Source organism: Phyllostomus discolor, chromosome 9, assembly GCF_004126475.2.
Source record: "Phyllostomus discolor isolate MPI-MPIP mPhyDis1 chromosome 9, mPhyDis1.pri.v3, whole genome shotgun sequence".
NCBI lineage: Eukaryota > Metazoa > Chordata > Mammalia > Chiroptera > Phyllostomidae > Phyllostomus > Phyllostomus discolor.
In genome coordinates this window covers 17,881,974-17,897,211 of record NC_040911.2, presented here as the reverse complement: position 1 = coordinate 17,897,211, position 15,238 = coordinate 17,881,974, and the positions used below count along the sequence as shown (strand labels likewise).

The window sequence follows — 15,238 nt, the reverse complement described above, 5'->3', positions numbered from 1 at the left end:
TTCCTGTGATGTGACAAAACAAATGCCTTGTGAGTTGAGAACTTTCACCTTTCCACTTCCAGGAAGCACAGGTAGGGCTTCCCAGTGGCCAATCCGAATCGCCAGCATCCCTCCTCTTGCGTGTCCGGGCCATTATAAAGCACAATGAGCACTGCATTCCCACAACAGTGGATCTGACCCCTGAGAGTGGCCTGTGGGGACCCTGGACAGAGGCCGAGACAGGCGGGGCAGTGAGATGTCCTTGTGCCACTCAGAAGGGTTACACACATTGTCTATTTCTGACTTTTTCTATTTAACAGGTTCAGACTATGATTGATGTAGACCACTGAAACCACGGATGGGGGGGGGGCTACTGTTTAAAATCTCAGAAAACCAGCACAGCCCCCAAGAGAAGCCACCAAAGACACTCCCTGCAGGAACACAGGCCCCTGTAGCCCCTTCCACCTGGGGCTCCCCAACCCGTTGCACACTGCAATCAGCTGGGGAGCTTCCAGAACCACGGATGCCAGGACCCCCACCCCAAGACTGTGATTCAGAAGACCCCAGGGCTTCTAACGTGCAGGCAACTCTGGAATCGCTGCCCTGCCTGAGCCTCGTTTCTCCCAGCAGGTGACAATGCCTACTTTCAAGTGCGGCCCCAGCTTCTAGGTCCAGGCTGAAGTGAACAATTAGCAGCCCAGCAATCACAGCACAGGCAGGAGCAACATTACAGCATGGTAACAGCAACAATAAAGAAACACATAGGAAGCCAAACTTGATCTTGAATCCTTTGGCATTTCCTCCCTTGTCACTGCCCCACTGGCTCAGAGCGTGTCTCAGACGCCCCATAGGTCTGGAAGAATAACCCAGCTACAGCCAGGCTCTGCTCAGAAATGGCCCAAGAGGGTCAGTGTGCTCGAGTGTAGCCAAAAGCTACACCAGAACCTAGCGCTCACCTGATCCCTGGCCCCTTCGCTGGGGGCTCGTCCGCCTGTTCTGCCTGATGGGATTCACGAGGCGGCAGCCCATCTCGTCCAGCAGGCAGAGCAGCCCACATTCGCCCCAGACTTTAAATGCGGCCACCCTGCACTGCACCCCTGCCAGGCTGCCTCGTTCTTTCCAGGGCACAAGGGGTTTTATCCGTGAGCCCTCTGGCAGAGGTGAACGCCTGACCTGGATGGAGTGTTGTAGAGGAGGCGGCAAACAGCCCGAACCGCTGTCCAGGACTGTCTTCACCGGAAGTGGGTGTGCACCAGGTGAGCTGGCCCCAGGCCTGAGTCAGCGTGCTGTCATTTAGCGAGATATGCATTGGGTCCCGAGAGATCTAGACTGTGCACTTCTCACAGTGGCCTAGGGAGTAGGTAAGGGTCACCTGTGCAGGTCCACCTGACTCATCCCTCAAAGCCCACGTTCTCAGCCAGTTGGGTGAGCTCAACCCACCCCATCCCCAAATGGCATTAGAATGCTCCGTGGTGAGAGCACAGTGCTCCCAGGCAGGGGAAGGAGACACCAAAAACACAGCAACAGGGGCCCAGGTCCAGGCCCCCAGTTTGCCATCACCCCCCCAACCCAGACAATAAATAATTGTTCACATGCAGCTGAATAACTATCCTTAAAAACAGGATGGAGCAATCTTTCCTAAGCCACTTGGTTGGAGCCCAGGGTGACTGTGGACTGAGCCAGGACTGAATTTTCAGATTATATAAGCAGACTCTCCTCTGAGACCAGCACAGACGGGTGGCAGCAGCGACCAGAGGCGGCCAGAACCGTCCCTGAGGTGGCTGCTCCCATCACTCGGACTTAACGCCACAAGGACCCTAGGCTGGCCTTCCCTTGGGATGGTGGGACCGTGTCCCTCCAGTAAGTATGTCTTAGCACGGCCAAGAGATGGGGTGCCCTCAAGACACCTGGATACTTACGCCTCCACTGCTCCCCTCCTCCCTTCCCTGAAACCCACAGGGGCACCTCTTTTGAAGTTTACGTAACTACAAGCGGTTGAGGGCCTGGCCTCCCTGCCCTCAACGGCAAGGTCTGCATGGGGGAGGCCCAGCCAGCTCCAGGCATCCTTATATAAATATGGAGGACTCGTGAAGAACCTAGAACTTACAAGGGAGACTGTCTTTCTTGTGTACCCCCCAAACCAGGACTGTGGACAAGCTAAAGGGAAGCCCCCCCCTGAAACTCCAGGGGCTGCAAAACTGACAGCTTCTAACACATGCTTTCAATGGCCAGTGGTACAGTGAAAGCTCTGGAAGCAAATCCTTTCCACTTCCACCCGCAACCTGAACCTAGAAGCTTTCCAGTCTCTGTCAGACCTCTCTGAGGGAGGGGTCTTCCCAGGCCAGGACACGATCCAGCAGCCAAGGCCCCTCCTGGAGTTTTAGAGTCAAGGCGCCACGCTCAGACTAAGTCACAGCTCAGAACCAACCCGGCAACGCTCCCACAGTGCCTGTGCTCGTGGGGAAGCTGTGCTGAGGGCCTGGGCCTCCCCCAGAGCCTGCCCGTGGGCATGTGTCTGCTCATGTGCCTGTGCACGGGACCGTCTATCTGTACAGTCGAAACACACACACACACACACCCCACACAGCCATGCACGGAGCCATCCATCTGTCTCGGAGAGCCAGCTGTCAGAAATGAAAGTACAATCTCCTGGAACCGAGTCGCAGCCAGACTGGGGAAACTCGCAGGGGCGGGGTACGCTCACCGAGTCCCGAAGGCCTGGGCCTGTCACCGGCCAGCCCCTTGCTGCAACGCTGGAATTCCAACCTGCAGCCAGCGGGCCGGCTCCCAGGGCTCCCGCTGCCCACTCCCCTTCCTCTCCCCTTCCTCGCAGGAAAGGGAAGGGCCGGCCTTGCAGTCACCCCCCCTCCCCGCTTTTCAGGAGGGGGCATGCCTTTGAGGACACCCCCACCCCCACCACCAAGGCCCCACATTTTCACATTCGGCTGTTTTTTCTTTCCCTTCTTCCTGTGCCAAGAGAATCAAGCCCTGGCTCCCGCTGCCGACCTGCCTCCCACCCTAAACTGAGCCCCATTCATTAAGGCTGCTCTCAGCCAGGGCAGGACAGGAAGGAAAACAGCACACAGGGCCTGTGAAAGAGACACTCAGAGAGGTTATTTCAAGGCGGAGGAGGGGAAGGAGGGGACAGATCCTTGCGGGCACTCGCACCGTTCCCCACCTTGGTGCCCACTTGCCCCCCATTCCCAAAGTATGCTCCCATCCTCCAGCCTCTGCTAACCCTTTCCCCTTCCTGGCAGGCCCCCCACCCCCAGCCAGGCCCTGCCCCATTCAGCCGCCACAGCCCCCAATGGCCTCATCCTCTGCAAGGCGGACACACCCAGGCCACCCGCGCCCCCACCCCCATGGAAAGATCAACTTCTTGAGGAGGAGGTTTGGGCTGTCTCCATTTACAAAACCCTCTGCCCTGGCCCCAGGCCACTACAATCGGCGTTTGGAGGGCATCCTCCCTGCAAAGGGTGCAGCCCTGGGTTTGCTCCGTGCCCGCTGCCTCCCCTCCAGACACCCCCAAAACCAATGGCACCAGCCCAAAACACAGTTTCTTCCATTTCCCCCCACGGCACATTATTAATAAACTGCTCCAACTGCAAACGGAAAGAAGAAAGAGCTCAAACTTTGAAGCCTTGGGAATTAGTAAATCAAGAGCTAAAATTCAAAACAAATGCTCTTTCATGTGGAGGTCCCCCCCTTTTTCTTCTTTTTGCAGTTTTGTTAAACCACGGGATCCCTTTAGAAGCAAGCACGCCTTTCCTAGCAGCTCCCCATTAATCTAAATGGTTGCAATTACTTCGGGGGGTGTGGGGAGGATTAAAATAACGGTTTCACCCCCAGTTTCGCTGTAGAACTGGGAAAGGTTTTGGAACATAAAGCCCACCGGCCTCGGAAGGGGCCGCGTGGGGAACGCTGTGTTTAGTGGGTCACTGCTCAGCTCTCGGGCGTGCAGGGAGGCACCCAGTCTGGTGGCTCAGCCTGGCGTCACTTCCTCCAGAGCAGAGGAGACAGACAAGATGTTATCAGCAAGACAAACCTTCCGAAAAGCCCCCTTTCAAAAGCTACCACTTCCCTTGCTTATTTCATGTGGTTCAGAAGGGCTGGGGCCCCTCCCTGCACATGCAGGGTTTAAAAAATAAAAGCATCTAAACTGCCTGTTATTTTGCTTAGACCCTTTCCTCTCCTTGCCTTCTTTCTTTCAGGAACTCTCTCGGCCTTAGAAAGCAGAGAGGACACAGTTCCCGCGCTGTCTTCCCTCCCTCCTCGCCGCTCTGGACCACTCCCCTCCGTGCGCCCCAAGCCCCCTCCCCTCTCTGGATCCCTCTTTTTCCTGCTCAGTTCTCATTAGGAGCTTTGAGTAAACAATAGCCTCTGTCTCAGATAACACCCGGAGTATATACTGCACAGAAATAAAAACAAACACAGTCTCCCTGAAGACATTCGCAGCAAGCTCAGTTCCTGGAGAGGAGGGCCTGGGCGGGGACCGGCGGGGGCGGCCTGAGCCTGAGCCACGCTTGACCAATGAGTCGCCTCACAGAAGAGGGTGCACCACAGCCCCCCCCCCCAAGACAGTTGTGCAGCTTCTTTCTCTCTGAGCCGTGGTCCTACACCAATGTACAGACAAAAAGCAAGAAATGATAAATGCCCAGACCCTGCTGGAATCCCCCCATCCAGCCCCCTTGTTACTTTCCTCTTGCTTTAGCTACTTCTTTAGAAAATCCAGTGACGGCACACCGGGGTGGGGAAGACAGGTGGAAACAGGATGGCTGGGAGAAAATGGCAATGCCTCTCAGCTGCATTGCTAATGAGTCTCCAAGTTGATCACTCTGCTCTCTTGCCCCTCAGGAGCAATGATGCTCAGGCCACCCAGGGACCCCCATCCAATCCCATAATCCTCCGGCAGCTCTGAGGAAAACCGTCCCTCCTGGGTAGCCGTGTTAGCGCCTCCTGTCTGCAGTGCCCACCCAGGTCCTGCTGCTCCGGCACCCTGCACGACGCTGGATTGGGGATTAGGACGTGGAGAAGCATCAAGGCCATCTACTCTGAACGCCCTTCCTACACTTGGGATCTGTCTGAAAGGTGGATCCATCCCCTTCAAAGCACCCAAGGCACAACAGGAAAGAGCAAGAACAAGAGCTGAGACCTATGCCCTGACTGGTGTGGCTCCATGCACTGAGCACCAGCCTGTGAACCGAAAGGTCTCTAGTTCGATCCCTGATCAAGGCACATGCCTGGGTTGTGGGACAGAGGGGCAACCGATCGCTGTTCCTCTCCCTCTCTTTCTCCTCTAAGAAGTAAATAAAAAAATTTTTTTAAAAAGGAGCTGAAATCTCTAAACACTTCAAGCCAGGAGTTGCTTAACAACAACCACGAAACACAGCACAACACCAGTCCCAAGGTGGGCCCTGCTTCCTCATCTGAGGGGCGGGCCCAGCGTCCTGGCGTGTGCAGGGCTTCAGCACAAAGAGCTGAAGGGCCCCAGAGTCACCAAGGTTGCATCCAGTGTAATGCACCGAAAAGTGAGAACTCCAGACCAGCTGGGCTGACAGACGGCCATCCATCCATCCCCATTCCTCCCATCTCCAGCAATTTCACGGGGCGGGGTGGGGGGGGGGGGGTCCACCTTGGAATTGCCAGGAAAATCTGAGAACGCATCTTACCTGAAAGCCCCCCAGGGGCCAGATAATTCGTTCCCCCTGTTTCAGCGGAGGAAGGCACAGCATCTGGACAGTCTGCTGTGGATTTCAAAAGGGGAGAGAGAGAAAGAAATACAGAAATAAATACATAAAAAAAACACCAAGATTAATTTTTAAGCACATTCTAAACAGCATTCAAGAGAAACCAAACATTCCACACTGCTGACTCCCGGCCCCGAGGCTGACATGAATGGGCTGCTCAGGCCGCACTGCCCATCGGGAGGCGGACCGCAGCGCCCTGTCACCGTCTGGGCTCCGGGAGGCCAGTTAATCATTAGGCGAGTCAGGCTTGATCACAGACTGGCCGGAATTTCTCTCTTCTTGCAAATCCCCCATGCAGGGAAAGCAGGTAGTTCCCAAGGTCAAAGAAGCCCAGGTTCTGACCCTCAAAACGCCGGTGGCTGTCTCCCTGCTGCCTCTGCGCCCTGAGCCTCTTTGCTCAGACCCAGCGGCCGCCCTGCCGTCCCCATGGACCAGCGTTTCACCCTCATCTTTTAAAGATGGACTTGCCAGTTCCTTAAGACTTTCTCAGGACAGGCGCCGGGCTAAACGGACTTCTTTTTCTCTTTTTAATCGATATGCAGTAACTATGGGAAGGCATGTGCATCCCCAGCACAGCTCCACGAACTGTGCTCACGCTCACACCTGTATGGAGCCACCACCAGGTCGAAACATCAAGACGGAGAACATTCTTAACAAGGCTCCCAGCCAGAGGGGAAATACTCTACCTGCTTCCAAGCCTAGTCCAAACTCCTCGTATCTCTGGAAACCATCCCGGACGGACAACCCTGGACCGGTGAGGCCCTGCCCTCAGTTCCTACTACAGCTCCTTCCCGGCACCCAGCGCCTGGAACTTCCTTCTGTTGCCTGCACCCAGCCCCTTCACCTTCAGAGCCTGTCTGTCCTACCTCTACTTACAAGCTTCTCTTCACATTTTTGTAACCCTCAGGTACTAGGCACAGCGACCTACATGTTTACGAGGATAACGACAAATCTAGCTGAGAGACAGACTCAGCAACCTCCCTGCAAGCAATTAAAACAAAAACTAATGCCCAGGAACCAGAACTAATGAGTAGCAGGAAACAAAAATGCACAAGACCCTGTAAGCATATCGCACACCTGGCCGATGCCAAAGTTACTGAGAACCACAGCGGAAGGCTGGTCCCTACAAGGTGCCGCTGGCTTCACGGGCGTAGGTGGTACAGACGCCAGCCCTCCACCCCAGGCCACTAGCAGGAGCACCTGCGGGGTGCACCACCAGCTTCCCACTGGAACCGCTGGGCCAGTGGGCCGAGCAAAACAGCCGTCCAGAGGCTGCAGCCCACAGGAGCCCCACAGGGGCCCAGCAGCTGTTTCCATTACCTGGTGAAGGGAGGTGGGGGGGCCTAAAGGTAGCCAGAAAGCACCTCTGGGTTTCTGCTGCTTGCCCCTGCCCCCCGCCCCCCCCCACTCTCTCTCTCTCATCCCCTCACCAACTCACTGCAGCATTCTCCCCCGGGCTGGAAAAACAACTGTGCAAGAATTCTCTTCACCAGGGGAGGGGGAAGCAGGAGGGGCCGCGGGCAGGGAAAGAGAAAAGACTGTGTGTGATCTCATTTTATCAGCGTAAAGTATAATTCCTCACAGGAATATACAGTTTTACAGGATACACTTAATCAAATGGAAAACAATAGAGGAGACAGGAAATGGAGTTGCTTGTTAAATGGTGTATACCCTGTACTTTCTAAACTACTTTGATGGCCTTCACCATGTTCTGGAGATCTGCTGCTCCCTACCCCCAAATGGAAGACAGCCCCACATTAAACGCGATGACTTATGCAGGGCCACGCCTCCCGCCCGGCTTTGGCTGGCTGAGTCCCAGGGCAAGGTGTTTCAAAGGAAAGGCCCGGCAACTCGGGGCAGAGCTGGGACCACGTTCAGGGTGTCGGCCTGCCTCAGATCAAAGGTAAGCCAGCCCCACACTGCCAACCACAAGCGTTTTATGAAATGGTGCTCTGCCCTTCTGCAGAGCCTTTGATCTCAGGAAGGATTTACAAACATTAATTAGGCCTCCCTACCACCCCTGTGAAATAGCAAAGTAGACCTGCTCAACTCGTACCCGGGTAAACTGAGGCGCCATTGACTAGCCCAAGGGGCCACCCAGTACGCTGGGCCATACCCAGGAGCGCAGCCTCTGTCCCACCGCTCTCCGTCCCCGGGCCACCAGAGTCCTCACTCTCTTCGCTCCCTTCCCTTTCCCTGCAGGTACCCGGGGCTGAGACTATCTTCAGCATCCAGACTGGCCTCAAGCTACTGCCAGACTTGTAAAATAAGGTCACAGCAGCCACACCCCCGTCGCTCAGCCACAAAAAAAGCTCCCCTGAGATGGAGCTCTACTGCCAGGGTCTCAGCTTCCGTCTGTGCTTCCCACTCCCCAGAGCCCAGGCTGGCACACGCGCAGAGGCTCGTGCATCACCAAGCCCCCAGTGAACGCTGGGTGCCCTGGAACACACACTCCCTCTCCCAGCAGCAACCGTCCTAGAGGACGCAAGCCAAGGATGGAGCTGGTGAGAGGGGCAAAAAGGGGAAGCAGCTGGAGTCCCACTTCCCACACCAGGAGAACGGCCCCCGACATGCCAACCCAGTCCTGTCAAACTTAGTTCTGGGCTTCCCAGGTGCCGTCCAGGACTGCGGAGCCACAACACCACCACCACCGCCACCGCCACCGCCACTAAACCCCAAGTGTCCCCGCTCTGCCCCAATCCACAGTCTCAGTCACAGCAGGACAACCTACCCCTGCACTGGAATCATGACATTGTTTAGGCAGGCACGCCGTCAGGCCTGCAGAATCGATGGCTGAACCAAAAAATAAGCAAGTCAATGAGCCACCGATCTAACTCTTCCATCATCTGGGTGTGGAGAGGGGCCTGGAAACGCTGCGCACAGCCTGAGCTGGGAGGTCAAGGCAGGCTGGATCCCAGTCTCCCCAGCTGGACTGGGGAGGGTCCATCTGCCAATGGGCACTGGCTAAGTGGGTCCCCAGCCTAAGCAGGTCCAGTGCACCCACAACAACCCTGCCCCCATTCTTCAACCCTTTTAGACCATGAGACACTGAGGAACACAGAGAGCAGAGCCTACAGAGCCACCCCCCCCAGCACCCCCCACCCCGTGAAGTGAGATCTGATCTCAAAGACCAGCTCCCGTCCCTTGTGCAGTGAGGGCAGGGAGGGCCCGCCCGGCTTCGGGTTGCCGGGAGGCTCGGCCACGCTGTCCTCGGGTTCAGCCACATGGAAGGCTCCTTCCCAGAAAGTGCTGCTGGCAGTCAGGTCTACAAAGGTCAGGCCCTCACGGAGGCCGCAGCCCGGTGGCTTGAACCACAGCAAAACAGCTTCACTTTCAGTCCCAGGCCCTCCACAGGCTGCAGGGCAGGGCCCAGCCCCCTTCCCGCGCCTCTTCCCAAGCTGGGGCCTGCACAGAAAGGATTCCCTGAGTTGTGCAACTGGTTAAGATTTTAACAGTTGTCCATTGTAAAAATCTTATGACTGATTCTCACCTAGTAACCCAAGACCAAAAATTCCACCGAGGGCTTAGGAACTTAAGAATGCAAGTGGCCGATCAGAATTCCCCAGCCAAAGACTCCCCTCCCACAGAGAAGGTGAGGAGAAAAACCTGGGACAGCATCCCATCTGCACATCCGACCTCATCGCCCCTGGTGGCCACCGGCAAAACCAGCCCCACCACCACCACCACCACGTGTCAGGGAGCGGGGAGCCCCCAGCCCCAGACCTGGCCGCCCTTCCCTGGGTCAGGGCAGTTCCTTCCACAGGGACTTCCCCTGCCCCCGCTGCTGCTGCTGCTGCTCCTCCTCCTCCTGTCCTTACACAGCGATGCCTTTTTTCATTCCCTTTTTTGTTTTATTTTAAACAAAGCATTTTGGGTGAGTAACCAGCTGTTTGAGTTTCCGATTGGCAGGTTAATCACTTCCTATTGGCTGATGTGGAGAACTTCCCCCCCCCCCCTTGGAAGTGGCACATTCCTGTCTTTGTGGCTTCTCTGTTTACACACATTTTGCTACCTAATGTCAGCACTTGCTAATGAATAAATATATCACTCCACTCACTGAAAACGAGGGCCGGGCCTGGCAGAAGGACGGCTTCAACCCAGTGAACAGATTTATTCCGGTGTCTTCACAGGAAACCCAAGAGAACATAACTCTCCTCTACGGTTTCGGGAGGTTTCTGCGAACATTTACCCCTAGGGTCTAGGTGACTGGTCTCTCTCTTAAGGAAAACCTCCAAGTGTGAAGACGACGGAAGAGAAAAAAAAAACAACAGGACAGAGGTGGCCCCTTGGCCAACTAACCTCAGGAGAGAATTCTTGAGTCTGGGAGCAAAAACCCAGTCAACTTATTCTTTGAGAAACAGCGCTTGGTAATTTCAGCTAACATTTGTTATAAGTACAGAGGGCCGATTATCTACTCATTAATGACCATTTATCTGGTGTTTTGTAAATCGAAAGCAAAATATCACATGCTCTGCAGGCCACTTATTAAACAGGCACCAGGCAAGCAGCAACGCCTCCTGACTTGAGAAAGCCGTGTGGAGTCCCAGGGGGGCTGCGGGCTTCGCTTACACCGTTCATTAAAGTATTTAATTTATGACAACGCCCCAGCAAAACTTTTAATTAGTGGGGGGAAAGCCCAACAGCCAAAACTCACGAAGCACAAGACTTGAGAATTCCAAGAGCAAAATGAGGCCCAACCCTTCACTTCTCTCAGAACCTTGGCAAAAAAATAACATTGTATTTTTCAGGCATCCAGACTATAGGACACAAAGTTTCCAAGTTAGGATCCCTACTTTTCAGCTAATGAATCTCCCACTGTCCTAAGAAGGGGCTCCTGGACCCAGGGGCCACAACCGTTTGTCACCCCCAGGCCCCCAGTTTTGCTGACCCTCTTCTCCCCCTGGCACCGTCAGCTCCATAGGGTGAGCCCCACGCTGCCAGCCAGAAGCTGAAAGCAGACAATCACCACAGGGCTGGTGCCAGTCTCAAATGAGCTTTTGCCCTGGCCCCATGCCATCTGGTGACAAAGCAACAGGCAGAGAGCTATGCTAGAAACTTTTATAGCCCCAACCTAGAACTCTGAGCAAATCCAGGAGGAGTGCTGACTTTCAGGGGAGGGAGCAGAGGGAAGCCACTGAGGGTGGTTTTGCCTTTGCTTCTTAAAATCTCGGGCGTTTTATTCCCCACACAAGTCTCCTCTGGGCCTTTTTCAACTGTCTTCCCTTCCATCAAATTACCCCTTCTTCCCACCCACCCACCCACCCCCTCCCCCAGCCCCCAGCACTCCCAAGTCTGAGCTCTCCCATCAACCTGCCCTATCTGGCTCTCAAGACACTTCTGCCCGGATCAAATTCCACGTGTTAAAGCTGAGCCAGCTTCAGTCACGGTGTGCAAATAGATGAAAAAGGAACAAATTGTAAAGCATATCTAGGAAACTTTTTTTTTTAAGTTATACATCTACACACACACACACACACACAGCACATTTCCAACAGAAAAAAACCTGTAAGCCCTTCCAGGCAAACCCAGCACCTCCCCAAGCCACTGCCTGGACAAAAAATCCGCATTCTGGAGGCTGTTTCTAACTTGAGAGAGAAGGGATATTTTTAAAATCATCTACTCACCAGTTGGTTTGAGAAAATCCATCGGGTATCTGGAGTAAGGAGGAGGGGGAGACTCTGGAATTAAGAAAGTAAGAGAAAATAAAGGCCGAGCCATGAGAAAGAGAGATAGAAACTTATGATAACACAGGCATTCTTTTAGCCCAACTGTTTGTCTTAGCTGTGGGGGTTGGAGGCAGGGCCGCGAGGCGGTGATTGCCTTGATATTTAGCTGTCAGATAAACAAAAGAGGCCGCCTGGCGCCAGCCCCGGCGCTCCGCTCCTCCACGTCTGCGGACGCCACCGCGGCTCGGCCGGCCTGGCTGGAAACCACCCGCTCCGCCGCGGCTGGGCGGGCTGGCCCGCGCACTTCACAGTTCCCAGGGCGGGCGGGGGGCGACAAAGGCCCCCTCCCAGTCTGCGAACTTCAGACCCCGTCGTCCCCCCCCCCCGCCCTCCCCACCAGGGACTCAGTTCATCTTCGCCCCCGTCTCCCGAGTAGGCACCGGCTCGGGGAGCCCCGGGCTCCCCCTCTCCCAGCCCCACCGAGACGCGCCCCAAGTGCGCTGGTGAACTCAGGCGGATCTGCTGGCGCCCGGGGAGCGCCCTTCCCACGTCCTGCACAGAGACGCAGGGAAAAGGGACGCAATGGAGGAGGCTGAGCAGATAGCGGGGGAAGCCCGTGTCTCAGCCCGGGCCCCAGCGCAGTAAATTAGGAGCAGCGCCGTCCTGGGGGAGCTGGGGACAGACCCCCACCCCCACCCCCCCGCCCACCGGTTAGTTCTGTGGTTTCTCGTGCTGAGAGAGGGAAAACCAAGGGACGCCCAACTTCTCCTGACTCCCTGTTCTTTATAACCCTGGGCTGGCTGAGTTGAGAGTAGATACCCAGTTCGGCCTCCCATCCTAACTCTCTTTGCCCCAAAATCTCCATGGCTGCACCGCCAGCGCAGAATCCGGGCCACGGAGCCCGACGTGCCTCTCTTTATTTACTGAAGGAGCAGAGACTCGTCGGCCTTTACAACTCGCTTCTCCCAGCCTTCCTTGGCGGGCTTGGACCGTGTCCAACTCGGCCACACACCTCAACGCCTTTCCGGGTGCGGGGGAGGCGTGACCCCTACTTCTCTCTGCACCCCCTAGCTGATCCGGAAATGAGGACGTCTAATTTTTAACCGCATGTCTGCAGAGTGTGCATAAGCAGCGCCCGTAGCCCCATTGGGGCAACAGAAAAAAAAATTGGAAGGGAACCCCCAGGGAAAACCCTTTCAGTTTCCCCTTGTCCCTTCTTTACTTCTGTCCTCAAGTCTCCTCCCGGGACAGGCTGAAACACTCCCCTCCAGAGGTGGCTGCACACACACAGCCCGTGGGGGCTTTTCTTCCACCCCTTGAGCGCCGGGGGGTGGGGGGGAGGGTGGGCACAGAACTCTTACCTAGTTCGCAGAGTCGGCTAAGGTGATGGGGGTTGCAGCACACCAGCTCGGGGTTGATCTTCCCGTAAGATTCACAGCAACACAGCCTCTTGACTTCCGAGGAATGCCTGAGATCCGGCCACCTGAACACTTTGCACAGCAGGAGGGGGAGCGAGTAGGACGAGGGCGGCTGGGCGGGCTGCGAGCCAGCGGGCGCCCCCAGGCCCAGCCTGCAGTCCAGCCGGCCCGGCAGCAAGAGGCACGCGGTGCGCGTACCGCCGCGGGACTCCACGGCCTGGAGCAGCAGCTCCAGCTGCCGTTCCTTCAGTTTCTTAAGCACCGAGTGTGTGAGCGCCTTCAGATCCGCCTCGGGCCCCCCGGCCGCACCGGTGCCCCCGGCTGGGGGATGGGGGTGGTGACCTTTGGCACCTCGGGCCGCCTTGCCCAGGCAGCAGCCAGCCCTGCTTGCGCCGCCGCCACCGGCCCCATGTGCCCGGCCGTCCGTCGCGCCCTCTCCCCGCAGCTCGCCGCCTCCGCCGCCTCCCCCCGCGCCCTCCTCCTCGTCCTCGCCGCCGGGCGCACGGCTCCTCCAGAGACGCCGGACGAGCGCAGATCGTTTGGTCCTGAACATGCGGGGCGAGGAGGCGAGGAGAAAAGTCGTTTGCCGGCTAAGGAGCGAACATGACCTCCGCACACCATGAAGAAGTCGGGTGCCGAGTTGGGGCAGCAGGCGCAAGCGACAACAGCAACAGCAAGGGCCCGGGCAGGAGCGGCGGCGGCCCGAAGGGCGCTCCGTGGCATGCGCCAGTCTCCCGGAGGCCGGGACGCGCGCGGGGGCCCGGAGGCGCCCGCCGGGGCTCGGGGGCCTGCGCTCCCGCTGCCCCACCCCGCGCGGCCCGAGCCGTGCGCGGCTCTCGGGCCCCGGCGCACCCCGGAGGAAAGCGGCCGCCGCTTCCCTGGGGTCGGCGAAGCCTGCCCGGGTCGGCGCCTCCCCTAAAAGAGGCCCCCCCGCAGCGGCTCCCGAGTGTCGGGCTCGCCAGCCTCGGCTTCCTACATGGAAGACCAGCGGGGGCAAAAAACGAAAGGTGTTGGGCTGAGCTGGTGGAGGGAGGAAAAAGCCTCTTTCCCCCTTGCTAAGCAACTTAATTTGGGGGTGGGGAGAAGCAGGCAATTAAAAAAAAAAGCAGGCACGCGATTTATTTTTTTCCTCTATATCCTTAGTAACCGGATCTCCTCAAATTCCGTGCACACGAAGACTCGGGGGAGGGGGCCGAGTGGACTTCACCCTGCATGAGATGTCTGGCGAAATAAGAAGGCTCTCTCAAAATCTAAGAACCAAATATGCAAAGCCCAAAATGAAAAACACCACCTCCTCTCACCCCGGAGGTCTGGGGCCGTGCGACTGGAACTGGGGTTTAAAAAAAGAAAATGTTTACAAAGTAGAAGAAGACGTTCGAGGGGTGGAAAAAACGTATCCACGAGTTACATCCCCTTTTTTTCCCTTGCAAATCCCCGCTGGTCTTCCTCTCCTTTTCTTCTGCCAAAAGAGAAAAAAAAAGCTGTATATATTTTTAATCCACAGAAAGCTTTGGCTAGACTGCTTCAATCCTCCGCATATAGGTGGTTTACAGGAGTCTCTGGTCTTTCCTGCTTCGCTCCCAGGGGCTCCGATCCTCGGCTGGGACTTCCTCGGGGCTGGCGGGGCCGCAGGGGCAGAAGATGCTGCGGCGGCGACTGCGCCCGGCGGGGCTGACAGCGCGGGGGAGGGCGGCGCGGCGGCAGCGACGGGCCCCTGGCGGGTCGCGCGCTCTCGCCCTCCAGAGCGCAAGCTGCTGGCTAGTTCGGGGGCCGCCGGCGCCCCCTCCCCTGTCCGCGGCTGACCGCCGGGCTCTCCGTAAGGGCTGCTCGCCTCAACCCGGCTGCAGCAGCAGGAGGCCCCGGTGTCCTCACGCCGCCTCCTCTTCCGAGACTCCTCGTCGCGCCCGGGAGCCTCCTTGTCCCCCGTCCGCCCTCTCCTGGCGCTCGGGTCCTTCTGCCGCCTCCGGGGTTCGCCGCGCCGCACTCAGGGGCTCCGGGGCCGGGCTCTCGGCAGCTCGGCGCCGGCGGGCTGGCTCTGTCTGGGGCAGCTCTCTCCGGCGCGGCGAGCGGACCGAGCACGGCGCGCAGCTGGCTCGGCTGGCGCGGCTCGGGAACAGGCTCCTCCGTGCACGGAGCAGGCGAGCGAATGTGCCCGAGGCTCGTTGCCTCCTGCAAGGCCTCCCGCCCCCGCCCCCTTCCCTCCTCCTTCCTCCCCCTTTCCTCCCCCGCCCCCAGCGGCTGCCGCCGCCGCCGCCTCCCCCCACCCCCCCGCGGGCCCTCTGCTCTGCTGGTTCCACTGCGCAGTGGCGCGCCCGGCTCCGGCTTCGTCACGTGGCCGTCTAGACACCCTGTCGCTTTAAAAAAAAAAAAAGCGATTGTGTTTCGCAAACAACAGATCGGGTTTCTAAAAGCTATTTCTCCCCCCGCC

At 57.4% G+C, this 15,238-nt stretch overlaps 1 protein-coding gene across 2 annotated transcripts in view; it reads right to left on the bottom strand.

Moving 5' to 3' along the window:
* Positions 1 to 14,987, bottom strand: part of SMAD7 (SMAD family member 7) — a 30,745-nt gene extending 15,758 nt beyond the window's left edge. The window contains exons 1-3 of one of the 2 annotated variants that reach the window (XM_028524391.2): positions 12,754 to 14,987; positions 11,351 to 11,404; positions 5,649 to 5,720 (exon numbers count right to left, since the gene is read on the bottom strand). In XM_028524391.2, the coding sequence (XP_028380192.1) occupies positions 5,649 to 5,720; positions 11,351 to 11,404; positions 12,754 to 13,363 (736 nt within the window). In that variant the 5' untranslated portion in view covers positions 13,364 to 14,987. Of the gene's footprint in view, positions 1 to 5,648; positions 5,724 to 11,350; positions 11,405 to 12,753 lie in introns of both variants that reach the window. The other variant, XM_028524390.2, reaches the window with a different exon arrangement.
* Between the last annotated feature and the right edge of the window lie 251 nt (positions 14,988 to 15,238).